The sequence below is a fragment of the Daldinia vernicosa genome (assembly GCF_022497035.1).
Source record: "Daldinia vernicosa strain CBS 139.73 unplaced genomic scaffold F5Y00scaffold_6, whole genome shotgun sequence".
Classification (NCBI taxonomy): Eukaryota; Fungi; Ascomycota; class Sordariomycetes; order Xylariales; family Hypoxylaceae; genus Daldinia; species Daldinia vernicosa.
Window position 1 is genome coordinate 566,268 of NW_025953922.1, and position 27,426 is coordinate 593,693.

General features: G+C 47.5%; 5 protein-coding genes across 5 annotated transcripts; 1 reads left to right on the forward strand and 4 right to left on the reverse strand.

The window, feature by feature from the left end:
• Positions 1–3,175: 3,175 nt before the first annotated feature.
• On the reverse strand, positions 3,176–7,153 carry F5Y00DRAFT_227081 (glycosyltransferase family 35 protein). Its single transcript, XM_048006428.1, has 7 exons — positions 6,355–7,153; positions 5,921–6,241; positions 5,586–5,851; positions 5,013–5,522; positions 4,039–4,955; positions 3,912–3,984; positions 3,176–3,849 (listed from the first exon to the last, which is right to left on the reverse strand). The coding sequence occupies exons 1-7, from the start codon at positions 6,506–6,508 to the stop codon at positions 3,448–3,450; spliced, it is 2,643 nt and encodes an 880-aa protein (XP_047868523.1). The 5' UTR covers positions 6,509–7,153; the 3' UTR covers positions 3,176–3,447.
• Positions 7,154–9,050: 1,897 nt separating this feature from the next.
• Positions 9,051–10,768, reverse strand: F5Y00DRAFT_176385 (G protein alpha subunit). Its single transcript, XM_048004936.1, has 6 exons — positions 10,397–10,768; positions 9,958–10,303; positions 9,776–9,904; positions 9,588–9,717; positions 9,301–9,539; positions 9,051–9,242 (listed from the first exon to the last, which is right to left on the reverse strand). The coding sequence occupies exons 1-6, from the start codon at positions 10,521–10,523 to the stop codon at positions 9,143–9,145; spliced, it is 1,071 nt and encodes a 356-aa protein (XP_047868524.1). The 5' UTR covers positions 10,524–10,768; the 3' UTR covers positions 9,051–9,142.
• A 5,195-nt stretch (positions 10,769–15,963) lies between these two features.
• F5Y00DRAFT_273167 (uncharacterized protein) lies at positions 15,964–16,854 on the reverse strand (the record flags this gene model as incomplete). Its single annotated transcript, XM_048013123.1, has 1 exon — positions 15,964–16,854. The coding sequence occupies one exon, from the start codon at positions 16,852–16,854 to the stop codon at positions 15,964–15,966; it is 891 nt and encodes a 296-aa protein (XP_047868525.1).
• Positions 16,855–18,171: 1,317 nt separating this feature from the next.
• F5Y00DRAFT_251173 (uncharacterized protein) lies at positions 18,172–21,363 on the reverse strand (the record flags this gene model as incomplete). Its single annotated transcript, XM_048009805.1, has 5 exons — positions 18,172–18,425; positions 18,553–19,230; positions 19,291–19,378; positions 19,444–21,029; positions 21,129–21,363. The coding sequence occupies 5 exons, from the start codon at positions 21,361–21,363 to the stop codon at positions 18,172–18,174; spliced, it is 2,841 nt and encodes a 946-aa protein (XP_047868526.1).
• A 4,104-nt stretch (positions 21,364–25,467) lies between these two features.
• Positions 25,468–26,968, forward strand: F5Y00DRAFT_176482 (alpha/beta-hydrolase). The gene has a single exon (XM_048004937.1). It carries the CDS (start codon positions 25,811–25,813, stop codon positions 26,837–26,839), a length of 1,029 nt encoding a protein of 342 aa, XP_047868527.1. The 5' UTR covers positions 25,468–25,810; the 3' UTR covers positions 26,840–26,968.
• Positions 26,969–27,426: the final 458 nt, after the last annotated feature.

Here is a 27,426-nt window from a genome sequence, read left to right on the forward strand (position 1 = left end):
GCCCCAACATGGCAGTTAGTAGTGTATGTTGTATCCTTATGTAATATGTAATAATAACGACTAAAAGATACAAGTACAATGCATATGTGTATACAAAATAGTTCAAGGTTATATACTGTTATCTATGAATAGTAACAGAAACAAATCAGAGTAACAAGATCAACCACGCTCACCCCCCAAAACTAGGATCGTACAGAGAAAAAGAAAGGAAAAAGGAAAAAAAGAAAACTTTTTCAAAGATGGGATTTGACAGAAATGCCGTCCCAAGGTTGTCCTAATATTCTAAATGCGAACCTGACCGCACGTGGTGGGAAAAACAGGGTGTCGATCTCTGCTGGCATCCGTTGATAGGTAGCGTTCGACAATATAAATTCTTGAAGTGGTGGGAAGAACGAGGTGCCGACCGGGTCTCAGTAGGTGTTACACGAGGATCGGCCCGTTAAAGCTACCTGTTGCGATTATATATTATATATATACCATATAATGTATATCCAGGTGTAGGTAGGTTAGGTATTGTATGTAAATACATAGTAGGTTGGTAGTAAACCCGGAAGCAAGGGTTTTGAGTCTCATCTCGATAGATGAATAACGATTGGCCTGGCCATGTTGTGTTATTACTCCCCCAGAGATAAGAAACCAATGCTTTAAGAGAGCTGTCAAGCCCGAGGCGGCACAGCATGAGGCTCTTAACCCGTGAGTTGCATTTATGATAGGACCTACAGATTGCATTGATATCTTTCTATCTAGTGCCGCCCGAGCTCGCAAGATTATTTGTCGAATTTATGACAACGACTTCATCGACGTTGAAGCAAGCGCAAGCACATGCACACCGAGTAGGGGATATGTTGAGTTGAAGATGCATAGATGCATACATAGGACTACTGTGTATACCTAGATGTTACTACAGTAGATGCAGTATTGCTTTTGCGTTGGTGAGTGTCACCCTGATGGTAGGCTAATAAGGCCGACGACACTGGGGTTGGCCGGCAGAGGTTCCAATAGGTACTTCCGCCCCCTTAAATAGGTACTTCCGCTCCCTTACAGCGCTTTGCCGATTCCGAGCCATACTATGTACCTATGTATGTAATGTATGGAAAGTTCATCTTCCGAATCATAACTCGACGAAGCTGCCAGGCTGCGAAGGCACCTTCGATAGAAAATGCAAGATGCCTGCTCTGAAACCAGCACCGGCAACCAATCAGGTGTACGCTATTCTCCTCTTAAAGACGAATGACGTCATGCTCCGTTACTCCTCCGCTGCCCCTCAATTTTGTATAGGCGCAAAATCCCCAGGTAAGCTGGTAAGCAAGGTACATCCCAGGTCAGACATGCTGCAGTCGGCAACTTGATCCTACTTTGATCCGCATCTCCAAGTGCGCGGGTATGCTGGCAGTAACATCCATGGTAGTAACTAGGTAGTAGTAACACCCAGACACCCAGTCGCAATAAATAAAGAGATTTGTTAATGTGATTTATGCTAATAAGCCCTTTGGAAGGGCCAAGTAAAATGCCCTTCAGGATCCGACCGTATGCATGGCAGGCCCTTCGCAAGGTATCCGACAATCGAATTCTACGCGTACCATCGCCGATGCATGTATCCCATCAGCCTCAACCTCCGTCCGCTGTCCGCTGTACACTATGGCCATAACATCCCTACTGCCCTATAGGGCCTATAAGAGCCACTAACCCCAAATCGCAAAAGAGGGCCCGTGACCCGTTTTCCAGCGGCGCTAGCACCTGAGATCCTTAGGTAACGGAACGAGGCGGTCTACAAAAATTGCATAGTGTACCAATCGAGGTACCTAACCTTGTGGAGTTGGTCGTGCTGGTCGTGGTGTTCCTCACGATCCGGTCAAAGGCTTCTCGGCTCACCGTCCTGATTAGGTAGTAAGTCCTGCATAGGCAGATAGGGTACAGCGGAGGAGGAGGGGGGAGGAGTTCGAAATGGCCAGGGCACGACTACATACGATGACGTATGTCGATTTTCCTACTCTCAATCGGAGGACAGACCGGGCCAACAAAACCCTAGAAGTCAAGACATCCCCATATGAAAAAGAATTCCGGGAGTTGGGGAAGGACGAATATTGGACATATTTTGACGTCTCCAGATCTTCACTTGGGCACTTGGAGGACATGCGGACCCGGAGCATTCGCTCCATCAGTTATACTGTGTAGGTATCTTATGGGTTTGAATTTGAACTTTACCAGATGCTGACTTATTAGATAAGCAATCTGGTAGGGGTAAACCGTAAAGGTATAAGACCTATTGACGTCATTCTCAGGTAAGAACGGTAAGAACGAGAAACCGGCGTGCCGCATACACTCACACTACTTAACGTATGACATCGTTAGTTAGCACCAACACAAACAATCCTACCTTATTTCCAGTATGTTAGAAAGCCCAAGCATATTTGGTCATACAATATCGTACGAGAATAAGTTTCTTTTCGCAAGACAAAAAAAAAAAAAAAAAAAAACTTTAGCTAGGGATATCGTCATAGTTACCTCTCTTCAAGGTTGGACCCTGAGAACGTAGATAAACAACTGGACCCTGACGATCAATTCTCATGTAAGGCTGAGGGATCGTCTAGGGGATCATCCGATTGTCAATTGACCGGCTGGCTGGTCTGCTATATACATAGTGTACATATGTACACCTTCTTAGTCCATCAAGCAAAGTCGTCACTATCGACGGGATGGGAAACACGTAGGTACCCGGTGAGAGAAAATATCACATTTCTCTCCCGCTCCGTAACCAGCATATCCCTTCTACATTCTACACTTTAACCCGTATGTCTAGGTGTTGTCTAGGTGTAGAGACACCATGCTCGGTGACATCACCGCCGGCATATTCCTCGTGGGGTACAGCACCAATCTTCTATGTAGACCTAGGCCTTTCGCTTAACCATTACCTAAAGTTAGACCCCTTTTCTACGAGCCGTCATAGACTACTACTAAATACTGTACCTGGCGCCGACGGGAGTCGCTCAGTGCCGACGGACAAGTAGGTGGTGACTAGGGCCAGGGTTAGTTGGTGGCTAGTAATCCTCCGGCAACTCTAGGTTAAGAGGTATAATAAATAATTAATTGGTTCAACGGCTTTACATCCGAGGCAATATGACCAAGCAACCGTAGCCCTTTTGTAAGATGGTATGGTTTGCCCGGAGCCGGCATATAGACATCACAAATAGAAGATAGATATTCATTATCCTTCCTATCATAATTGAAGCCCCTATTCCTAATTTCTTCATGTACCCAGGTAGTAACCCCTTCACTATCCCGCCCCGTCTCAATATCTGCTAACTAGGCTGCTCGCGAATAGTTCCTTACGATACGCATTTTCACCCTGAGGGATCATCATTACCTATATGCAATTCCTGAGCGTGGAACCCCTAGTTATATAACCACGCGTAGGTTACCTAGATGGTATACTTTCGAAGAAGGGACTTATACTGTGAGGGGCTCGACATTCCAGATGCCCTCGGCGTACTCGTTAATGCACCTGTCCGAGCTGAAGAAGCCCATCCTGGCGACGCTACGGATGCACTTCGAGACCCACTCGTCCTGGTTGCGGTATTCGTCGTCCACCATCCTCTGGGTATCGATATACGATTGGAAGTCGTCCGACACTAGATAGTAGTCGCCGTGGTCGCGGACGGCCGAGATCAGCGCGTTGAAGTCGTTGGAGTCGCCGAACTTGCCGCTCTGGATAGCCTCGAACACCTCGTTCAGGCCGGAATCGATCGCGTGCGAACCGTACGTGTGCGCGTGCCGCAGGTCCTCCACGTCCTCGGAGAGCGTGCCGAAGAGGAAAATGTTTTCTTGCCCGATTTCTCGGGTGATTTCGATCTAATAATATTCGTGAGTTTAGTTTCCAAACCGCAAATAAGAAAAATCGCAGCCGAACTTACATTAGCTCCGTCGCATGTGCCAATGATTAAACCACCGTTCAGAACAAACTTCATGTTACTAGTTCCGGACGCCCTATTCATGTGTTAGCTGCTGATTTATCCCAGCCGATAGTCGTCCGGGACTCACTCTGTGCCGGCAGTTGAGATGTGCTCGCTAATGTCGGAAGCAGGGGTGATCATCTCTGCCTTGCTGACGTTGTAGTCTTCCAAGAAGATGACCTTTAGGAGATCGCCAATATCGGGGTCTTTGTTAACGACAGCGCCGACGCTGTTGATGAGGTGGATAATCTGTTTTGCCATCCAGTAGCCAGGTGCTGCCTTTCCGCCGAAGATCGAGACGCGAGGTAACTGTTTCTTCCTCTCTTCGGGGCTCAAGGCCTTGAGCTTCAGATACCGATAGATGACACCAAAGATGTTCAGCTGCTGCCGCTTATACTCGTGGATGCGTTTGACTTGGACGTCAAATAGAGACGACGGGTTTACCGTAACGCCCGTGGTGCTCTTGATGTACTTTGCAAGCCGGACCTTGTTGGCATATTTAATCTCAGCCCACTCCTTTCTGAATGCTTTGTCGTCGACAAACGTCTCTAGCTTATTGAGGAGCGTGAGATCTTTTAGGAAACCGAGACCGCCAAGTTTACTAGAAATCAATTCTGAAAGTCGGGGATTCGCTTGATGCAACCACCTTCGGGGCGTGATTCCGTTGGTGACGTTGGTAAATTTGTCAGCGCCGAATATATTGACAAAGTCCTTGAAGATGGTCGTCTGGATGAGGTCTGAATGTAGTTCGGCAACGCCATTGACCTTATGAGAACCAACGACGGCTAAGAATGCCATACGGACCATCTTTGGCTGAGATTCTTCAATGATGGAAACTCGGCTGAGTATGTCCCGGTCATCTGGGAATTTCTTTTCCACGGACTGTAAAAAGAAGAGGTTGATGTCATAGATGATCTGAAGATGGCGAGGTAGGAGATGTTGTACTAGGCCGACGGGCCACTTCTCTAGAGCCTCGGGTAAAACTGTGTGGTTCGTGTAGCCAAACTAAAACAGAGTCAGCAAGACAGAGCCAAGTATGGCTAATTGCTAGAGGATACTCACGGTTGATGTGACTATCTTCCAGGCCTCATCCCATTCAAGGCCTTCTATATCTACTAGAATCCGCTGGAGCTCTACAATGGCTAGTGTTGGGTGGGTATCGTTGAGCTGGATTGCGACTTGGTCGGAGAATTGACTCCAGGCACGCTTCGTCTTCTTGAATCGGCGGACGATATCGTAGAGTGAGGCAGCAACCCAGAAGTACTGCTGCTTAAGGCGAAGCTCCTTTCCGCGGTCGAGATTGTCATTCGGATATAAAACAGCACTGATGGTCTCTGCTCTCTGTTGGTCTGCTACCGAACTCTCATACTCTCCATTGTTGAACTTTTGGAAGTCGAATTCACCACTAGCGGCTTTGCTGGACCACAGTCGCAAGTTATTAGTAGAGGACGTATCATAGCCAGGAATCGGTACGTCGTAAGCTACGGCAGTGACAAATTCACCCCCTTCCCAAAATGCTACCGTCTTTCCATTTTCGTCTTGGGCTTTGCGAACGTTGCCGTAGAATTGGATCTATATTTTCTGTTAAGCAACGTCACGTAAACACAGGTAAGAAGCCATTAGATAGTAACTCACGTCTACCGTGACATCGTGTCTGGGAAATTCCCACGGGTTGAAGTCGAGCCAGTAGTCGGGGACCTCGACTTGGTATCCATCGATAATCTCCTGCTTGAAGATACCATAGCGATATCTTAAGCCGTAACCCCAAGCGGGATAGTTCAAGGAGGCGAGACTGTCTAGAAAGCAAGCTGCAAGTCGCCCAAGTCCGCCATTGCCCAATGCAGCGTCGTGCTCTTGGCCAATGATATCTTCAATACGAAATCCAAGCTCGTCAAGGCCCTCTACAGTAAAGTTAGCTACCTTTTAACCATCCGATCAAACAGAAAGAAGTCAGCTATGCCATTCATTACCTTTAGCAGTGGACTTGGCGCCAATGTTGAGCATAGCATTATCTAGAGCACGGCCCATCAAGAACTCCAAACTCAGATAATAGACGCGCTTGCTATCTGTGAAGGTCTGGCGCTGTTGAGTTTTGGTCCACTCCTTAACTAAACGATCGCGGAACGCTAAGCTTGTAGCCGAGTAAGCAGCCGACTCGTCGCAGTTGAACATGCTACGAGCCAAGGTTGTCTCGACATGGCGAACAACCTCCTTCTCAAACTCGTCCTTTGTCCTGAAGCCTTTATATTCGTGCTTAGTCCATGTCGCACGTTGAGGCTCGGGGATCGCCGCTGTAAGAGGATAATAGGGGTTAGTAAGTGGTCCGATTATAATGATTAAGGAGGTGATCCCTTTAGGAAATGATCGAAGCCACCAGAGGAAAACAAGACTTAGTTATACGAACCTTCTACAATCTTGATCTCGTTGGCTCCAAAACCCGTGAAAGTACGCTTATGCTTCGGACGAGAGATACCCGCGGGGCCTACAGAACCGGATATGTCGACAATAGGTGCGGCTGTGGAGGGGCGGCGCTCCCTGGTTGGTAGACTCGACGCCATTCTGGAACTTTGAGCTTATAGTTTGAAGCTACCCCCTGAGATAGGATGAAGTAGCTGGAATTCACGGAAAGCTGGGACTCGATAATTAGAAAGAAAGAATTACAACCACCATCTTCTATTACAAGTAGACGAACGATTAAAGACAGGTTGGCACGACATACCAAGGTAGGTCTAAGAAAGGAGCTAACGATAAACAGCAGCAGCAAGGATAGTCGATGATGGAATGAGGGGGCGGGGTTAGTCGATGGAGATTGGAGCTTGCTCTTTGTGAGTGTAGAGAGCTCTGGTTCCTAGTCCGATGTCGATCACCGCGGGGTACTTATACGGTTGATATCCTCTCCCGTAACACGACAACACTTCCTATCCCACGAACTAGAGGAAGAATGAAAGTAAAGAGGGAAAAGTTCAAGAGGCGAACAAAGGAAAAATTGCGGGCATCAAGGCAAATAAAGGGGGGGGCCATGGCCGGTAACATTTAAGAGGAATCGGAGCCATGGTGGATACTAAGTTGTCGGGTGGGGGAAGAGTTCCCAGAAGAAATCATGCCACAGCCAAGGCACGATGACGAAGGGAAGCCTGTGGAAGATGCAGGCGCTATGCTGTAGAAGTATAGAACCGTAACCAATTGGCAAAAGCGGCAGCCGTAGGAATTTGCCTACCTCCATGTAGTACCTAATGTATAAGTTAGTTACGTATAACCTAACATCTCCCAATCGCTACCTATTATTCTACTTTATTAGAGAACTGACATGCGAATAGGGAGAGGTCACTGGATGGATGGATGGATGGAGCTCTACGGATAGTGCGGAGAGGTTATACTACCTCAGTATGTACGATTAGAACCACTCGTGTAAGTCTAGAGCTGTCAGCTAACGTTGTACCGGCCAACGGTCTAAGATACCTCTTATAAACTAGTATGGTATTAGCTGGACTGGAGAACCACTTGTTTTCCATAGGGAGTACAAGATGATTTCTGGGGAAATATAACTCGTTATGCTGTTACATAGCTATATATGTCGCTTAGGCACATGAGATAGGCGTATAGTAGTATACTAACGTGAAGCGCTCAGTTATTTAATATTGCCCCCCTTTTTGTCAACACCGGCGTATCAAAATCTCCCACCCAACGACGACTAGGATATGCGGCTGGAGGTCAATATCCGAACCTCCATAGCTAAGCTAAAGACTCGCAGACGGCGGCTCTGTTAACGGTAGCGCGTCTGACCTAGCATTTGCAGCATAATACATACTTCCTTCTCAAGCAACTTACATGGATAATTTGCTGCGTCTTCGAGACGGCTATGTCATAACGCTTGTAGATGTTACCTCTCGCAACGAGGTCGTCTGACTGAAACGACCATCCTCCATACATAGGTACCTAACATACCTAGATACCTACCTACAGCACCATCGCAAATATAAATCATACACTCTTTTCCCCAGCCTCTCCTTTCCCATTGCCGAGATGTGCGCAAAGAACGTTAATAATAATAGCAAAGCCCATCGAGACTCTCCCTTATAAGTTCTGGATGTTCTAGATCCCATAACCCCGCCTCAGTTTAGAGAAAACCCAACCCCTCCCCCCTCAATCCCTGTAGTTTCGCGCTATTAATAACTAATTGGATTCATACATACGCCGTAGCGTTTCTCTTGGCATTGATGATTTACATACCAGCATACATAAAGAAGATATTACATGCATGTGATACGAAGTCCTTGCATTCGAAGGCTTCAAAAAAACGGAAAGGAAACCCCTAAATGTTGTAGAGTTGCGAATTATGATAGGGCAATAAATATATGGGGTCGTTAACATGATTGGGACGGTATACGCGGGTAGACCTTTTAGTTTCTATTCTGCTAAAGTTTCTGTAACTAAGTATAATGGTAGGGTTATATGTAAAGTATTCTAGTTACTATATTGATTCTTAAATCATGTTTCATGGTATGTCCTATACTTCGGTATGTTCAAGATATTCGGTTGAATTATATGGTTATAAAAAGGAAATACAAGGGGGCATATGAAAAGATGCGAATCAACATTTGACACGACTATCATACATAAACCAACGTAATGCATTCATGACTCTTTTTTTCCTATTGGGTTTAATGCGCTTCGCATCATTTAGATGCTATTTGTTGATTTATTCCATGAATACCTGACGGAAAGGGGTATCTACTGATAACTATCTCATGGGACGTCGCCCGACTATGAGCTACCAACTTTATTTTCCCAGCGCCTATGCAGTCTAGACTCGTCTATACGAGTACCTTCGGCACCTCCCTATCCCGTCGTCGATCCTCTGTCGGATGTTGTCTGTAGTGGTGGTGCCTGTCAAGCATCGGGCCAGCTTCTTCCTCTTCTTCTCTAAGTAAAAAATGAACAATAACCATCTCTCGCCAGACTCTTGCGGTCAGTATTTTTTTCTGCCTGCCATTCCACGTCATTCCCATATGCCGAAAACATATTAAAAACCTGTGAAATTGTCGAGGCCCCTGACGCCTTGCAAGAAAAGACAAAACAAAAGAAATCTGTGTGGTTCCCTGCCTAAAACTCCGGCCCAATGCTTTTGTGGTTCTCACTTTTAGGGGTATAACATAAGCCCCGGTGAGCCATAAACGGGTTGAAAAACGAAATCACAAGATGCCAGAGTCCTTAAGCGCATTATTAAGTATCGTTTCCTTTACGGCGGCGAATACCAGCCGAATATTGGATGTGTCTGTCGCCTGGGTTAAGCTAAATACGAAAGTCAGCAACTAGAAACTTCGTTTTTAACTGGACACTTGCGACATACTGAGGGTATAGATTCAGGTGAGCCCTATTAACCTGGTTGAATCTCCATAGCAGGTATTTTGCAGCTTTATTCACATCATTGCCACCAGAGTAGTCCGGGAAATAATTGCCCAACGGCGATCTAGGAAGCTTGACTTTAAATATGTCAACCTTGTTCAGGAACAGTATTATGCTCGTTCTCATGAACCATCTCGAGTTGACAACCGAGTCAAATAGCAACAGGCTTTCCATCATCCGATTCTACATAACGTTAGCGGAGATAAACTTCGGACGATTTGCAATAAGTACCTGGCTACTTTCTTCGAGCAGCACCTGATCGTACTCGCTCAGCGCCACGCAAAAAATAATGGACGTCACATTCTCGAAACAATGTATCCACTTCTTACGCTCGCTCCTCTGTCCGCCAACATCAAACATGCTAAAAGCGCCAAGTTAGAATCCGTACTATATTAGAAGCGCTATTCCGGAACTCTTACTGGATACTGAGGGCTCCCATCTGGAATCTGGTCTCGTAAATACCGGTCGTCTTCGTCCGCGCGCGGAGGACGTCCATTTCGTCTGGCAAGTAATCCGGGGCGCAAATTCGCGATACTTCGTCGAAAAAACTGCAGCAGTGGTAAGCAAGAAACAACCGAACCGTATTGGCTTCTTTACTCACTACTCGGCTGAGTCCATCAAATAGAATTCCGTGGCGTGCTGCATGAGCCGCTCGATGCATGGATCATGCCACAAGGCTTGTACTGCCGTCGCAACCTTAGGTTCGATATGTGCTGACGGGCCCGATTCAACCGTATATCCCAGTAAATAGTCGCAGTACTCTTTGGTTTCGTCGCTACTCGCTTCGATATCGAATTGATCCATCGCGATAATAACGGCTTTGGCGCATTCGATCAAGTTTTTAAAGACGGTGGCGCGGTAGTTGAATAGTTCATCTTCCGAGTAGCCTTTCAAGTGTATTATCTTCATTTGCTTGACAATTGTCGATTTTCCGCTCTCGCCAGATCCTGTTGAATGAACCTTATTAGTACCGTGGACCACGAGGAAGATATCAATGGCTAACTAAACAAGAACAGGAACAAGAACAAGGATAAGCTTACCCAGCAGAAGAATCTTGCATTCTCGTCTCAGTCTCTTCGAATCCTCATCGAGTGCGCGGTCTATAGCCTGACTCCGTTTCTTTTGCTCCTCTTCCTCCTTATTGGAGCTCATGCAAGCTCCCATCATGTATAAAGGTCGCGTTGGTCTGAGAGCCAACGCGATTATGGGTATTTGAATTTGAATCGGTTAATGGCAATTGCTGATTTATAGAGCGACAGGGCGCATATGTGATCCGCGATGGTTGTCACTCAATGGCGCATTCTTCTTCCCCAAAGGCCAAAGGGTTCGTGAACGGGTAGGACTTTACTCGTCGCGATAGTTCCGTGTGAAAAAGAAGTTGGAGTCGACAACGGTGTATGGTGTATGGTTATTCGCACAATTCAAAAGCTAAGAGGGGAGGTACAATTAAGACCGTGTTTCTTTGTTTGACGGGGTCGATGGGTGGCCTGATAGGTTACCCCGGTAGATACTGTCTTAGCGGTGAAGAGAGCGCTTTAGTTGTGGGTTCTCGACTGAGGTAGTTTTGGGAGTTTTTTGGGAGTTTTGGGGGATTTGCGTTGTTTGTCAAGACGGAGTGATGCAAATACAGCGAATAAGCGAATGAAGCGGTAATCAACAGAATATGACGAAATTGATTGGCAAGAGCTGCAAGAGGATATCTAAAGAAGGGAGGTGGTCAGCGCTAACTATCCCCTTAGCCTTAATGCTTAATAACTTGATAAGTTTAGGAGTTAAAAATGGAGGTGCATTTGATAAGGCGGTGTTGCGAGAAACGTTGTCAGGCTAAGTTGTAGTGTAAATGGTAAAAAAATAAAAAATAAAAAACAAGGGTACAATCCCGGCCGCGCCGGTGAGAGTCGGGGAATAGGTATGAAATAACTATACAAAGTAATTCGTGTATTATACATAAATTGTTGATATTAAATATTAAACCAAACATTAGAAATATTGGAAAAGGAATTAAAAAGGATTAGAGTTAACTAATTCCTTTCTTCCTTGTATAAGGTTCCTTTCTTGTTTGTTCACGGGATTACCTACCAGACTATCGCCAGAACCTCTACCTTTACGTATCATAAAGCTATAGTTCTGCGGCCGTCTTCGTCGCTTGACTCTCCGTGTAACGACGTAATGAGGAAATCCATAAACGGGTGGCGTACAATATAATAGTCTTAAAGACGGGACGGGACGGATGCGAGTCCAGGGGGTTGCGGAAAGGATTGCAGTGCACACAAATGCGATGGTGATCTTCAAGTCTGGCAAGATGGCTGAAGGTTTGAGATGGTAAGGTAAAGAAATAATAGAGGGAGGAAAAAACTGGCTTGGCCTTGCAATGGCATAGTGGGATAATAGAATGTAGTAATCGGGCAGGTAATTGAAATCGGTATGTAGGTAGGTATGTATATACGTATATACACACATAGGACTAATAAGCAGAGGGGGGGGAAGCAACATTGAAGCTGGTAAGATTGACTGACGATGATATTGGTAACGTATATAAAATTGGTTGTAATTACTTACAATTTTGAATTATTAGCACACACACAAACAGACACACAATTCCAATTGTCTTGTAAGTGAACAGCGGTAACAATAGTGATAATTCTTAAGAGCTTAATAGACCTTTTTTGATGAGCTTAAGTTTGGACGGGAAAGAATTGTTCTAGAATGGATTGGGGGATGAGGAGAAAAGACGGTGGGAAAATGCCGGCCGGTCACGGTAATCAATTGAAGTTGACGTTGACGTTGACGGGATTTTTACACAAGCAAGACTCACGATGTAACTCTCTTGCAGGGAAAAAGAAAAAGAAAAAGAAAAAGAAAAAAAAGAAACTTATAATAAAGAAAAACAAATATTAATCAATCATGCTTCTCGAATTTCCACTTGTGCAAGGTCACAACAGATACACTACCTAGGGCCTCTTCACCGTTTTTCAACTTGCATCTAGGGCTCCCCTCTCAAATTCTCCAAAGTCTCCAGAGCCCCGAAGGGCTGAACTTTTTAATGGTTCATTGAAAACTGATGGGTAGAGTTTCGTCAGGTGATTGGCGGTATGGATTTGGTATGAATTCGGTTGCATTTGGTACCATTGTTCATTGTTGTAGACCCTTGCAACCCTTGCAGCCCACGCCTGTTTTAAAGGTGTGCCTGCCGACCTAGAGCAAGGGGGCTTCCAATAGATATTGTACTATACCTGTATTATACCCGTATTATACCTGTATGCTTTCAATTGAAGTTGTGCATGACTTTGACTTTTTTGCTCATGCCCGTCCAGTGCCCGTAGCGTCGGGTTATGCCGCATATTAACTGCGATAATACCTTATTATGTTAGGTACGTTGAGTTGATGTACGCACATACTTGGAAATACCTATTCTGGTACACGCTACCCCTTACATTAGGTACATAGTGTATATATATAATGTCTCGACTTGAAATATTTTTGGAACTGAACAAGCATATAAATGGCACTATTGAAGACGCACCTGCGCGAGGTCTCATACATCCAATTATATAATCTAAGTTTAGGTCTACATACATCGGACTGTACATACATGTACCTACCTAGGCAAGCACTAACGTACAGAGGTACATACCTTAGCGGGTGGATTATGTACGAAAGCTCGTTAGCTCGTTGCCTTACGAAAAATGACCCACAAGAGCTTCGTTTAATCCCCATAGGCTAAAATGGCCAACGGGGATTATGCCATCTCTACATATCTCCACGAGCTGCCGGCGTTAAACAAAGCAAACCACATGGGGCCCCATCCATTCTTTTTTAGAGCTCCTTAAATAAGGCAATCACAATCGTTCAGTCGAGATCAATTGATGCGAATTGTCGAGTCAGCGAGTCAAGCGCACGGAGGGAATCGGAAACAAAGCCACCTTGGTATGCTTCTTCGCGACTAGCGATATTTTCTCTATTCCATTGGCCCGGTTATCTGTCCATACCGTGTTATTTTATCACCTGCAGAAAAAAAAAAACCTGTGGGAAAGCATTCAACACTACAGTGTATGTATGTCTGTATGTATGTAGGTATGCTGCAATGCATGCAGAGCCAATTGGCAGCCACCGCTTCCCGATTCAATTCGAGCCGGTCATTCGCTCCTTGTGCGTCCTAAAGACAAGAATGCATCTATCAACGTGCTCAGGGGTAACTTGTGTAGCAGTCTAATATGTTTTGGTCTGCAAAATGGAAGCTCGAGGCAGCGAGGCAGCGAGGCAGCGAGGCAGCGAGGCAGCGAGGCAGCGAGGCAGCGAGGCAGCTGGGTAAGCAGGTAGGCTACCTTATTTACGAAACTAATCTCTTAACTTATTGATCTGACTTCTCGGTATGGTCCCATTCGTCATCTCATAGGTGGTGTCCCTTGCTAATGAAGCTTTAAGCGTCAATTCACCGCTCTATAATTAGAGCAACGGCCGGGTACGCAGATAGTGCTCATAAAACGGGAGGACCAGTCAGCGGCACCGACCGGCGACCGTTAAGCAGGGATAATCAATATGATAATCAATATCGTTATGCTTTCATTTTTCTAACCATATTTAGTTGCAATTGCATACATCTCGCGCATTTCGCAACTCGGCTACTGTTACCCTACAAGAGGTAGCTAATAACATAAAATGACCGATCAGAATTCAAGATCGGCCCAAGGAGTAGGCACTTACCTAGGTGCCTATATATATTTACGTTAGGTATACTTACATATACTTTACATATAGGTGAAGAGTCTAGAGTCTTTGTAATACCTACGTCGACTAAAGGTTTATCTTTTGAGGCTTCGTCACTGACGACTGACGATTACATACGGAATACCCCTATCTTGCATCCTATTACTACATGACAACTTGCTATTATACCATCATTATCATAAAGCGATAATATTATGTGTCAGCAGCAGCACGCTTAATGGCCGAGCCACAAACCACGGCGGGGCCTCCGTACACGACAACACTATTTTGCATCCTTTACTCTCTGCGGTGAAGTAGTTTCCAAAGACTTATGTTTCTATATCCAATCAAGAGAAGCCTTTTGGCTATCGCTGAGTTGGTGAGCGGAGATCTAGTTTACAATCAAACCGTTCAGCTGGTTGATTCCACCGGGTATGTCTCCAACTGGTCACCGCCAGCTTCTCACCTCTTGCAGATGACACTGCATATTACTCCCTCTCTCGTCAGACACCTCCCTGCCCGCGTGTTTGATGTGCCGCGGAAAGGCGCTTCCTTGACCTAAGTCAGACACGCATTTCGGTGTCGGAGCCCTATACCTCGGTCATCAAGCGCGTAGCTGAGATGTGTTTCGGTGAATTCCGGGCTAGACAAGAGCATTTGGAAAACAAAAACCAATGGCATCGAACAGTAAATTTCTTGAGCCTCATATTTATGAGAGCCCCAATCATAACGCTGTTTAAGCACTCCTCGATAATCTCAGATAGAATGTTCCATATATTCTCTCAACAACGCTTTATACTGACGTTATCTTAGTCTAATATGGGTTAGACCCCCCCCCCCCCCCCCTTCTCCCCATCCCCCCTTCTTTCTCTCTCGCTCTTGAGATCAGTATAGGTATACGATATCCGTGCGTAAACCATGGTTGTGTTCCATCATTCTCATAGTGCATCAGAGGATGGATACCAAGGCCAACTGATCTAGAACCGCTGCCTTGAACACGAGGTCTTGTTTCATAAGAATTTAGAGAAAGGAGTTAACTAGTAGGTACATGATACCGGTACTCCAAGATTATGCTAGCACAGCCTTGCTACAGGGCATTCGAAACTTCTACATTCCTTCTAGAACATGTTCATGCGACGCACGTTCTTCCGAAGCCTCCTTTTCTTTATTCTTTCCTAATCCCGACTCCTATGGTGTTTTCGTACTGTACTTATCTCCTCTTACGTCAGTTTGATTTTCATCCTGAAAGGAAATCCCCTCGGTTGACCGGGAACTACACTGACTACAGGCATCACACGTGGCATATCTCGTCTGTGCTCTAATTCAGCAAGGTTCTCAACCATGGCGCCAACCACGTGTCGTCCGATTCAGCCTGGGTTGATTTGATTAATACGTAATGCTCCTACATACGGCAAGCATGCTATCAAGTACTAGCAAAGCTTCGATACCGTCTATGCAGTAAACTAGGACACGAAATATATACGAGAATAAGAGCCGATTCTAAGAAGCGTACGTATACATAAATATATAGTAGTAACCCTAGCTAGAATGGTCCTTCCAGACCGATATACTGTTTAATTCTATCCTTACCACAGGAACTCAACACCACGGATATGTCTGTTTAAGTCCCAAAACCGCGTCTCTCTACGTAGTTTCGCAGTTTACTGCCTGTCCTATGTTACACAGTCATTTATCCCATTATGCGGCTGTGAGACGGGTCGATCGCAATCTCATTTCGGGATCATTGGGTGGATATATTTAAGACAAGCATCGCGATTCTATGTAGTATGGGCAAGGGGGCCTGGATATCGCGAGCCCCAACCTCCTCCCCCCCATAGCACGCGAATCGCGTCGGAACGCGGCTAGCCAAGACGATAGTTCGTCCCTCCCCCCTTTATCCTCACTCTCTCCACCTTATTCCCCAGTCGCCTTTCGCAAAACTTGGTTCGACGACTTTCCCTCGCATGACAGCCTCGCATTTTCTCGGAGCGGCGGCGAACCCGAAGACGACGCCCCTGCGCGCGGCATTGCGGACCATTTCGCGCTGCTGCGCTCTGCGCTGCCCTTGGAGCCTCCGTTTCGCGTTCTCTTCCGTCTCCTCGCTCCGCTCCGCTCGTCCCTTTTCTCCGCCCACGCTGCCGTTGACTTGCGACAGGGTCTGCGGCGGTCGGATCCGAGTCCCGCTTCGTACCGCCATGCGCGCTGGGACGTCACCGTCTACTACCGACGATTCGTCTTCGTTATCGTCGAGAAGACCCACGGCGCTGTCACCGTCTTCTTCTAGTGCTTCTCCTATGGGAGCAGCGGTGCTATCCCCTTCCGTCCCGTCGTCGTCGTCGGAGGTCGCTGGGAGAACTCTGGAGGCACGCTTCTTCCTTCGTCCGAACGTCTTGTCCGGGTCCGCATGATCATCCCCGAACATGGCCTTCTCTACTTCGTCGCAGGAGACAACGACGCGCGGATCACCCTTAACCACGCGCTTTTTCGTCTTCCCATCCCGTCGAACTTGACTGGCACCGTCACCGTTTCCGCCGGAGAGCATGCGCACGAACGTAGCTTCGATTTCGCGGTCCAGGTTCCGCGGCTTGGTGTTGCGACAGCGCTGGGAGCAGTAACTCGGCACGTTGCTACTAGAATCGTGCGCCGCCGCCACAGTATTCGCGCGGCGTGAGCTTATAACTCGGCCGCACGAGCGGCAATAGGGAGTCGACTCGCCTCCTGGAAGAAGGTAGTATGGCGCCGGTGTTGCTTGCGACTTTCCGGGCCGCGACCATGAATCCATCCAGCTCATTGTGATTGGAGACGGCCAGATGGTCTGTGGGTTGAGTAAAGAGAGGTAAGGCCGTAGATTATGTCTCTTGGATATATTTACGAGACCGAGCATATATTATACAGGGTAGATTACAGGGTAGATCTCAAGAAACCCGTACGACGGTAAGTAGAAGTTTACTAAACGGAGACTTATTGTTTGATTAACCTCCAGTCCGAATCATCCAAGTCGTAGCTACAAATACTCCCAAATAATGACGTCACTTGCTAGACAGGAACTCTCAAAGAAGTTCTAGATCAACGGTACTGAAGTGGGTATTTTATCCTCATTGTAAAATGGCCGGTGATCTTATACACTTGTAGTTAAAGAGATCTACTAGACCAAGCTTTAGCTCCAGACGAATCTCTATCGTATAGATAGATACATAGGTAGTAGGGTAAGTTCGTCTAATGCTTTCTATGGACACTCTAAGGTTGGGGATTATCTACTATATCAGTCCTTAGTAGGCTTATAAACAACGAGACAGGTAGCGAGAAACATGGGTAAACAATAATGAGGGCATAAGCTATCTGGGTAATCTCATAGTTACAAGACAGCATCGACGTTCACGGTATGCAGAGCCAAGTCTAAGCAAACCCGCCAACCTCGTAGTGCATCCCATTGTTATTACAATAGTAAATACCTAGGTAAATAAATAAAATTCAATAAGGCGGCGTCCAGTAGGTATTCCGCTCGACTAGACTTATATCCAAACTCGCATATCCAAACATACCATCATCAGCAACTCGTATCATCGCTATACGCCTCCGAAGGCCAGAAGAAAACACAACCTGCCTGCCTTACCCATCCTAGATCCCCCACCCCGTGTAGGGACAACACATCCCTCCCGATGTCGAAGAGAAGTTTTGTTTTTTTTTTTAAAAAAAAAGCCAAAAGGGAAAGGGGTATACGTCGAGTGAGCAAGTAAGTAAGTAAGTAATATATCGATAATCGTACCGTGCCAACCATAAGGTATCATATCATTAACATCTTCGCCGTCGATAACGGTTTATATCTTTTTTTTTATGTGTCCGGACAAATATGTAGAACCGCAGTCGCGCGGCATCGTCGTGATCTATGGCCCACCCACCACCCATTTATTCTCCTCGCCGTTAGCTTCCTATATATATGTATCTCTCGGCAGTGGTATGGTGTATACGTACTAAAGAGAAGCTATGTAGCAACTCTCTTACTGGTGTAGGTATGTAGGTAGTGTAAAGGGGGGCTCCGTGTGGAGAAGCCAAGTAGTTTAATTATGACTCGAGAAATGAGGTGAGCTATTAGATAGATAGGCGCGCACTAGTAAACGCCCGCTCTGCTAGGGACGGGCGGGCTTTCGCTAGTAGGAGTGACTGAACCGAGGGACCCAAATTTACGCTCCGTGTTTTTTCGAAGGGAGATTTGGAATCGTGGTTTCTTCTCCCAGCTGTTGATGCTAGCAGTGTCTCCGGGCTGGACCGTCCTAATTGAACTTGGGTCGAGGTGGGATTGCGGGAAGATTCCCCAGCCCTTTGACGTTGTGCCGGACCAGCACCAGTGATCGGTGTAAGCCCCTGATGAAAGTAAATGTGTTAGTTGCTGGTTTGTAAACCCCCGGATAAGCTTCGAGGATGGAGGATGCTTGAAGAAGCTCGGCCGCTATCGTAAGTATAAACGAGTAGAGAGTAGATAGGAACTTACAGCCAATGTTCTTAATAACGTCTCCTTTATCGAATTTCAACCACCTATCATCACCGTTCTTCTGGTTCCATTTCCATCGCGCCACGGCTTGCACGTTACTCGTGCCCTGCATTTTGATCTCGGTCTTGGGCGGTGCATCGATCTGAACGGAGTCGGCTTCAAATGCTGCACGCACACCGTCGTGCCAGCCGATACCCCATTTACCTTCGTACTTGACTGGGAACTCGATACCGATTATCCTAGCCCCGATAGCAAAGTGCAGGACTGGATCTCTACCAGGCGGCGAGCGCATAACCCCGTTCTGTATTTTTCTCGTTTCCGTCGCAATAGCAGAGGGTAGTCTGGAGAGTTCCCGCGAGAGCCCGACCATGACGGAGAGCATCGGCGGGTGTGGTAAGTGCAGATCAAAGTTGTCCCTAAAGGCTGGCGGTATCTCCGGCGCTTCGACTACCGTTAACCCAGGGATGACGGGGAGTGGACGAGGGTGTCGTGCCAGATGAGCAAATAATTGGCTCTGGTTGAAGAAAACCGTAGCATCACTCTCTTCGACTGTCTTGCCCTCTTGAATACAGAATAAGCATCCGTAGAGTTGTTCTTCTACGTGTCGAATTTGCAAATGGCTCTTTTGGAGTATACGTAGTCGAAAGCCGATGGAATTGGAGGTAAAACTTCCCGAGGCTGGGTAATATGTGAGACTAGATCCATGGATAAGGTGAATACGGGGAAGATAGATCTTACAGTCGTTATTTAAGTCTTGCTCGACCGACTTAAAGTCGATCTCGAATAAACAGTGATTACACTTTGCTACAACGGCCATTGAAAAGCCCTGTCTCCTCTGTCAATACTGCACGCGGGATCAATGTGACGTATACAAACCATATCATGACTTACACCAACGGGCCGTTTGATTTTCTTGAAGCCGAGCCGGCCAGCCATGACCTCTTCTGCGCCTTTACAGAACCCTTTGAGCTTGTAGAAAGAGCTATACGGACCTATCGAACAGTCCGGTTCTCGCGCGGGGATGGGCTGCTCGTCCGGCATCGGGTTTTCTGCGTCGACCGGGATCAGGCCCGAATCTACGTTACCTGGGACCTGGGCGCTGGGACGACGGGCCATGAGCGTGGACGAGGAGTGGTTGTTAGTAATGGTCCCCATACTGGAAGATGTGCTGCCGTTCGTCGTTGCGCGTTGATAAATGGGCGGGAGTCCGGTATACTCTGGCGGTTGCTGCCCCGGACTAAGAGGCTCGACCGATAAGACCGAATTCCGATGATGTGCGGTAGAAGCGGCAGCGGTTGTGGGGCTCATGCAATCGACTATATCGAAAACTGAGCTGTTAATCGACTCGGTCGACGGGTGGCGAGTGGTACGACGAGGACCCCTCTCCTGAGCTCTCTCGTGGGCTCTTTCTTGGGCTCTTTCCTGGGCCCTGGCTAAAGAAGTCTGCCTCGGGGGGAAGCTAGGGATTGGTGGGAGGGCAGTCTTTGGACCCTGGGTGTTAATAGCAATGTTCTCGGGGATAGAAGGGGTGCGACCAAGTACGGAAGATGTATCCGAAGGTGACCGGCTAGACGAGGGATCAAGTAGTTGTCCAGGCCAACTAGCAGAACCCTCGTTAGAAGGTGATCGACTAGCAGATGTAAAGCCGCTGTGCGATCTATATGTTGAACCCTGCGTAGAGTTAGTCCAACGATTCCGCTTCCTAGGAGACTGAGACCCGTCGCTAGTCGTCCCTTGGCTCTGTGAAGCCGCGCGCATTCGGCCGTCTTCGACGTCCCTTTGAGTTAGGGTGAGAGAGTCGTCGGTTTTGCTACGAACGCGCAGGGGGCCGGCGTGGCTACCGAGGGGACTAACCGGTTGTGCTGGAGGGATGGTCGGGGAGTCGTTGGGGACGGGGGGGCGACGTTCCCATCGGTCTCCCTCGACCGAAAGATCCACGGGACTGACAGGCGGGGCCGTTCCGACCTGCCACGGATCGGCCGAGGGCGGTCTTGGCGGATGTTCCGAGGTGGCATCGGATACTTCGGAGCGGTGCGAGTTGCTTCTTCGGTCGAGGTCGCTTACCGATCGCGGGGGTAGATTCGCCTCCAGGCCTTCATCGGGGCCAGCCACCGCTCCCATCATACTTCTTAGTTGCAGCTCTGTCTCTTCCATCAGTTTCTCTGTCGACATGGCCGCTGGAGGGTTGACGATAATACTTGTTGATGGTATTTGTATTTGCCCATAGTGTAAGTTATTCACGTGGTCAGGGGCTGCCGACGGTGCCCTACTCCTTGGGGATGGAGACCGTGGTAATGATGTTGGTGCGGGAGCAACCAGTTTCATCCGTTTGAGGATATCCACGATCTTTGGTGCAGCTCTCCTCGAAGCTTTTTGCAACTCGTCGAACTTGGTGGGATCGAAGTCGTCGGGCTCGACATAGTCGTCGAAATCCCATAATAAGTCCTCCAGTTCGGATCGAAACTGCGCGATTTCGTCTATTGCGCACGAATAAATTCGTCAACTTATTAACTTATAATTCTCGATTGGCCTATTATAATTCCTAGACGAATAAATGCGAATAAAATAAATCTTACCGTTCTCCTTGATCGCATCAACAAAGTTGACGCCATACTCTTCAAAGTTCTTAGTGCAAAGCGGCTCGATCCGCTTCAGCGCCCGTTCGCCTTCTCTAACTAGGTTTTGTGCCGCCTTGAGCATAAGCGGTGACGTTTCTTCGTCAGCATTCGGTACATTTTCAATCGCTGCGTTGCCCTTTTCTACAATCTCCCTAAAAGGCGCGATCGCGAGCCGCTCGACTTCGTCCGTCATGATGGGCTAGTAGTATAGGTTAGGTTAGACAATTGTGAGCGTATACCATCTAACGCAAACGGCGATATATATTAATCGTCGTGGAGAGTCGGGGGAGCTCCAAATTTAGCAACTAGGATGGTGGAGCAGCGAGCCGGCAGGCTGGAATCCTGGATGTCTCGCGACTCGGTCTTCACAGTAGTTTTACATCAAGGTTGCGCAACAACGTTTGGCGGAGACGGTGACACATAATGATAATGCGAGATGACAGGATGAGAAAAGGGAAAAAGGAGACAGAAAAGAAAAATGAGATATCAGATGTAGAAGTTCACCCCGCGGCACAGGGAAGGCTGAACAATACCAGTTGGAATGGCGACCCCCGAATTCGCTAGAGTCCGCAGCAACTGAGCGATAGCTTACATCCACAGTATCATCAATTGCCCGGGGCATAACGGAACTATCAAGGGTCGAGTGGCGTCTTTGGCCAATGCAGAACAGACCAGTACATGGTAGGTCATGGACCCCTGGCTTGCGTGGACCGTGGACGCTCAAGGATATCAAGGGTATCAGGACATCTGAACTATGTACTCCATACCCGCGTAGGCATATCCAAGTCTAGCGTCACCGCCTGCCAAGCCTCTGATTGGACTCTACACAGTAGGGAGGTTATGGTGCCGTCCAGTATCACCCCCAGCAGTTCGACACCGACAGGGGTGGTGCACACGTTCCACTGGCCGGCACCTTAGCGCTTCCCTACCATTGCCTACTACTCTGCTACCATTAGCATCCACAGTAAAGACCTTAAAGACCTCTTGGTTGCGAATCTAACGTCTTAGAGGATCCTTGTTACGATCACTATCACAATCTAGGTTATATAGTATGTCTAGGACGAATGAGGCACACTAGCTTTGATAGGAGACGTCGAGATTCCAAATTATTAGATACTAACGTTTAAGAAACCCAGAGAAGGGCTTTTAATTCCGCAGGCTTTAAAGCGTTATTCCGTACGGATCTGTACACAGTACCGAATTCAGCCGTTGAGGCGGTGCTACATATACCATGCGGAACTGCCACGTAGTAATAAGGTACTGTGACATATGGCATTATGTAGGAACATATTTAGGAGTTATTGTGTACACTAGGAAGCACTGGGGAATTAGTTATGTACAATACCTGACATGCCTAGCATACCTAACAATCGAAATCGCTCAAAGTCCAACGGGACGATCTTCAGATCACAGTGTCACCTACTTCAACAGTATGTACTCTCCGGCAGTCTCCCATTACTAACCCAGGAGTTTGTTCGGGTTGGGGTAAAAGAGCGGGATGTACGGACTCTACCTCGGCCAAACTCGACCAATAAGCAGACAATCCCAAGGCTTGTCGATCACTTTTTAATTTTTATACATGTCAATTCTCCATAACTGAGTCCGGGGAGGTAAGCATCTAAACAATTGACAGGCAACTGGCACCTTGTTGATTCCAGGAGACTGGAAATGAGTTGCGTGTAGGTATGTACCTGAGGATAGATGCATAAAGACTGGTTGACGAGATACCTACATAGGGCAGAAGGCTTTGCGATGGATGGATCTGAGTCAACCCACCATCGGCAAATGCATCTCCACCGAATCCTGTACCTTTCGGACGAATCAAGGACCTCGGCCTATCGCGAAGGAAGGTTTCTTTGCTCTTTGCTGACTGGCTACCTTTACTATGTACCGTATTGTACAATGCACATTTCTTCCCTAAGCTCATCCCTCCGACGGCGATCCAAAGGCTACCCAAGCCTGCCCACGTTACGCTGTAGAGATATGAGACATGCATCACGCATTGATAAAGGATCGAACCTAGATTATTCGCATCGTTTACGAATACAGTATGCCATTAATAGCATCCTGTTTTAGCTTCTACGTCATGGTACAATACTATGTATGTCTTCAGAAGGTGAAATAGTGGTTCTCGTTGGGAGATTATATTCCCAACATTAACAATACCTCTTTAATCCTCATCGACAGGGCCATGTGGAAATAGATGAAATAGATAAGAGAGAAGACGAAAGTAGCCATAATAGACGAGAGAATACCTAGTGTACCTAGTCCCAAAACCCAATTCTCAATCCCCATTTTCATCCCACCTAGGTAGTCAATGGTCTATCTAGTCAGTGGGGGGGACTTTCACCCCGGACATGCAGCTGATAAATAGTGTGCATGTACGTGCGAGCTAGCCTACATTACTTCGTCTTGGCATCAGGGCTGATGTATGTACAGAAGACTTCCAGGCAGCTGGAATAAGGCAGAGTATATGTAGGTAATATGTATGCGGCCCGGAAGCCTAGAGAAAAGTTGTGTCGGTATCAGGGGAGGCATTCAACGAGGCAAGGCAGATTCTCCAAAAACCTACTCTTTATCCAGTTCGCAACCACTCAATTACAAAATACATAGCCCCGTAGAATTTCAAGGCGCCGGACAACTTAGGTACCTTAGAGTTATGTTTGCCTACTTCTGCTGAGTGGTGCGGCTGAGATATTGTTACCATTACCGCCGTCCACATTCTCGGTATCGAAGAGCATGAGCCGGAAAGATTCTCAGCATGGTCTCAGCAAACGCAGACGTTTACACTAGGTACTTTACAGCTTAAAAATTTAGCTAGCAAGCAAGCAAGCTTCTCGAAGACGTCAAACATTGACGAGTTTGCCAGTCCTCGCGGCAACGTTCGCTTGGCATCGCGTACTGTATGTATCACCAACCCTCCACTTGTTCTCGATATTTTCCGAGGACTCATCTGTGCATTTCTGTATTTTATCCGACATTGGACGCAACCCGCAACCTACCTTACAGACAATAGCTCACGTGCGCCTATTGAGGCTCAACGCGCATTGGTCCCCCTGAGTAACATGAGCTTAACATGAGCTGGGTTATGCGATGGTGTCATTGGGGTAGGATAGAGTAAGTAGATCGACAACAACCTTCCGAAATTCGGTTCCCAAGACCCTGATGTCTTGGAGCCATCTCGCACCTAACCGAATGATAGGTGTCAATACATAACCAAAACAGACCACGGAGAGTTTGTTCACCTTGTAGAGCTGTACGTATTGTACTTGTATTGGTAGACTGGAAGAATCCTTCAATGGAGCCATCTGGGCTAACGTGGTCGGTTCCCCACTGATTGCTCCCACCCAAGACCACCCAGACCACCCAAGAACTACCTTACCTGCTTGCTTGGGTCCCTCCGTTCAGGGGTTAGACATGCCTTATCCTATCGTCTTCACCTTGACGGGTTCACATGCTAACATACTATAGTCAAGACCCTCTTATATAGCACTCTTAGATGACCAGGTCTCCCCTCTCATCGATGCCACCGTAGTATTCGCGAGTTCTTAGCTTCTATCATGTAGCTGCCCCTTGCATTTGTTTTCGCAGATATGGTGGAGATTATCGAGTCCACTCGGGTGAATTCAACGTAACATGCATTGCATCGTTTCTATAATCTACCTATGTATGTATGTGTGCTACCTTTTTAAGTTGTCACCAACAACGTCCATACATAGTATATGTAAGTCGGTCCCGTGCTACTTCTACTTCGGAGGACGCCGACAACTTGACTACTACTACTTGAGAGGGACATGTTTCTAGCACAAGTATGAAACTTGAGCTAATGCGATGTTCCTAAATTATACGATAACGGTGACTTATACTACGCTGACTGTTGACTACCTACCTAACGCTACTATGTACAATTAAGTGAAGGAGATGTGATTAGGGTTATTGCGTATTACAAGGACTCCCCTAGGTTGCAACAAATCAAATTAGATTAAATGGATAACATAGTAAACGCCGTCACCACCAATCAGGAACGGTGGATAGTTGATGGCGAATAACTACACTATTTTTGCTAACATCTAATACGCCGTAAGAGTGGCATGTGTTTAATGCGTCCCACTTGATGAGCAGGAGAGCAAACAAAGGTTGAGTAGAAGTGTAAACGACGTCATTTAGTAATAGTAAGCGCAGCTGAGAACATCAGATACCACGATAGAAGACTCATACGATACAATGTGTAATTCAAAGTAATTCAACTACCGCCTGGGCCCTATGAGTGACTCCCTGCCTTACACGGTAGTAATGACTGCTAATAACTGCCAATGAACTCAGTGATACGAAACTCATAGGTCATAAACGAACTTTATGCATCAGTCACTAATTTGACTGCTATTATCTATCATGTCTATCATAAGTATGTTCATAAGTATGTTCAAGAAAGGGGATAGCAATTTTTAAGCTACAAACCTCAGTCGGTATATCTCGACTACCTACCTCATACGTCCTTATATAATATATGATCAATATAAACATATTGCTTATTTCCAGCGCCGCACCTATATTAAAACGTCAGCTACCTATAATACACCACCCCCCAAAAACCAAAAAAAAAAACTCAACAAGTAACATCACAACGACGCAATCGGAAAATGTCCGAGACAATCCGTCTCCCCCACAAACCCGACGCCCCGCTGTCTTACCAATTCGTACCGGGACAGGGCCCCTTGTCAACCACCCATCTCATCGTCTACCTCAACGGACTCATCGCCCCCCAGTCCGGCTGGCGTGCAACTATAGACCATCTTCGACGACGATGGGATGAAGGCGGCAGTCGCAGCGCTAATCACCCAGCGCTACTTACCTACGACCGCTACGGTCAGGGCGGGTCCGCGCGCGATCCTGCAGATGACCAGCACGGCGGGAGCCATGACATCCGCGAGGTCGTCGCGGACCTGCACGTCTTAGCGCAAGAGATACGGCGCACCAAGATGATAAAGGATGCGGATGCCTCGAATGAAGATGATGGAGCAGCAGCAGCAGACCAAGTGCCCAAGCCCAAGTTAATCTTCGTCGCCAACAGCATCGGCTGCGTCATCGGACGTTTCTACGCCCAGACGTACCCGGGCTCCACGGCGGCGCTTCTATTCCTCGACAGCAACATCGCCAACAGCGACCAGGTATCGCTCTTCCCGGACCCGGACGCGCCAGGCTTCGACCCGCACGTCCTGCTCCCCCCGGACTCGACGGTCGCGGACCTGCGCCGCACGCGCGCCGGCTACGCCGCGCACTTCCACCCCTCGGCGCCGAACCCAGAGCACCTGGACCGGCGAAACATCATCTCGCTGCTGCCGCTTTCCGACGGGCCGCCGCTGCGGGGGGCAGAGCCGGACGAAGGCACGGGGCCGAGGATCACGGTCGTAGGGCACGACTGGGCGACCTTCGCCGAGGAGGGCTTGCGCGGGTCCATGAACGTGCCCGAGGGCCTGACGAATAGGTACGTGAACCCGCCCTGGGCCGCGTATAACGAGGGACTCGCGCGCCTGACGAGCGCGGATAGAGCGCGAGGGCCCGTGATAGCGACGGGCTGTGGCCATTTCATACAGAAGGATGATCCGGCGCTGGTTGCGGAGCTTACGGATGACTTGCTACGGAATATCGAGGCGGATAGTGCGGCATAGGGGTAGGAGGGGTGGAATTTGAGGTTTACCAACATACTTGGCTGGGTAACCTCCCTTTTGCTCTTACATATCTACCTACCTAAGGTAACGTATGTATGTGTGTGTGTACGTATGATAGCCTTACGAGCACCGCGATGAGTTTACGACTTGCCATTTCGGCCATTATACCTGATAACTAGTAGTAGATAGACTGTATTAGGTAGATACGAAGCGACGTCGATTCCAAGGATTATCTCCCTACCAAAACCCATCTTCTCCATGCGACGCGCATTTAGTTGCACGGAAACCCTTTACGAGCAACGTTTCTACATAGGTAGTTACCTAACACAGCCAGTCGAAAGGAAAACAGTTACCTCCAAGCCATCTATCTATCTACCTACCTACCTTAGGTACCTAACCTATCTGCTACCGAGTCTCTGCAAACCAAAATTGCATGATAGATAGATAGATGGATAGGTGGATAGGTGGAAACGGCAAGTTACAACGTTGCGCGTCACGTAGTATTGCAGCGCGAAGCGGCTCTCCATTGGGCTGAGCTTTGACCCTATTCTTAGAACGGCACCATACCACAAGCGTAGGTAGTAAAT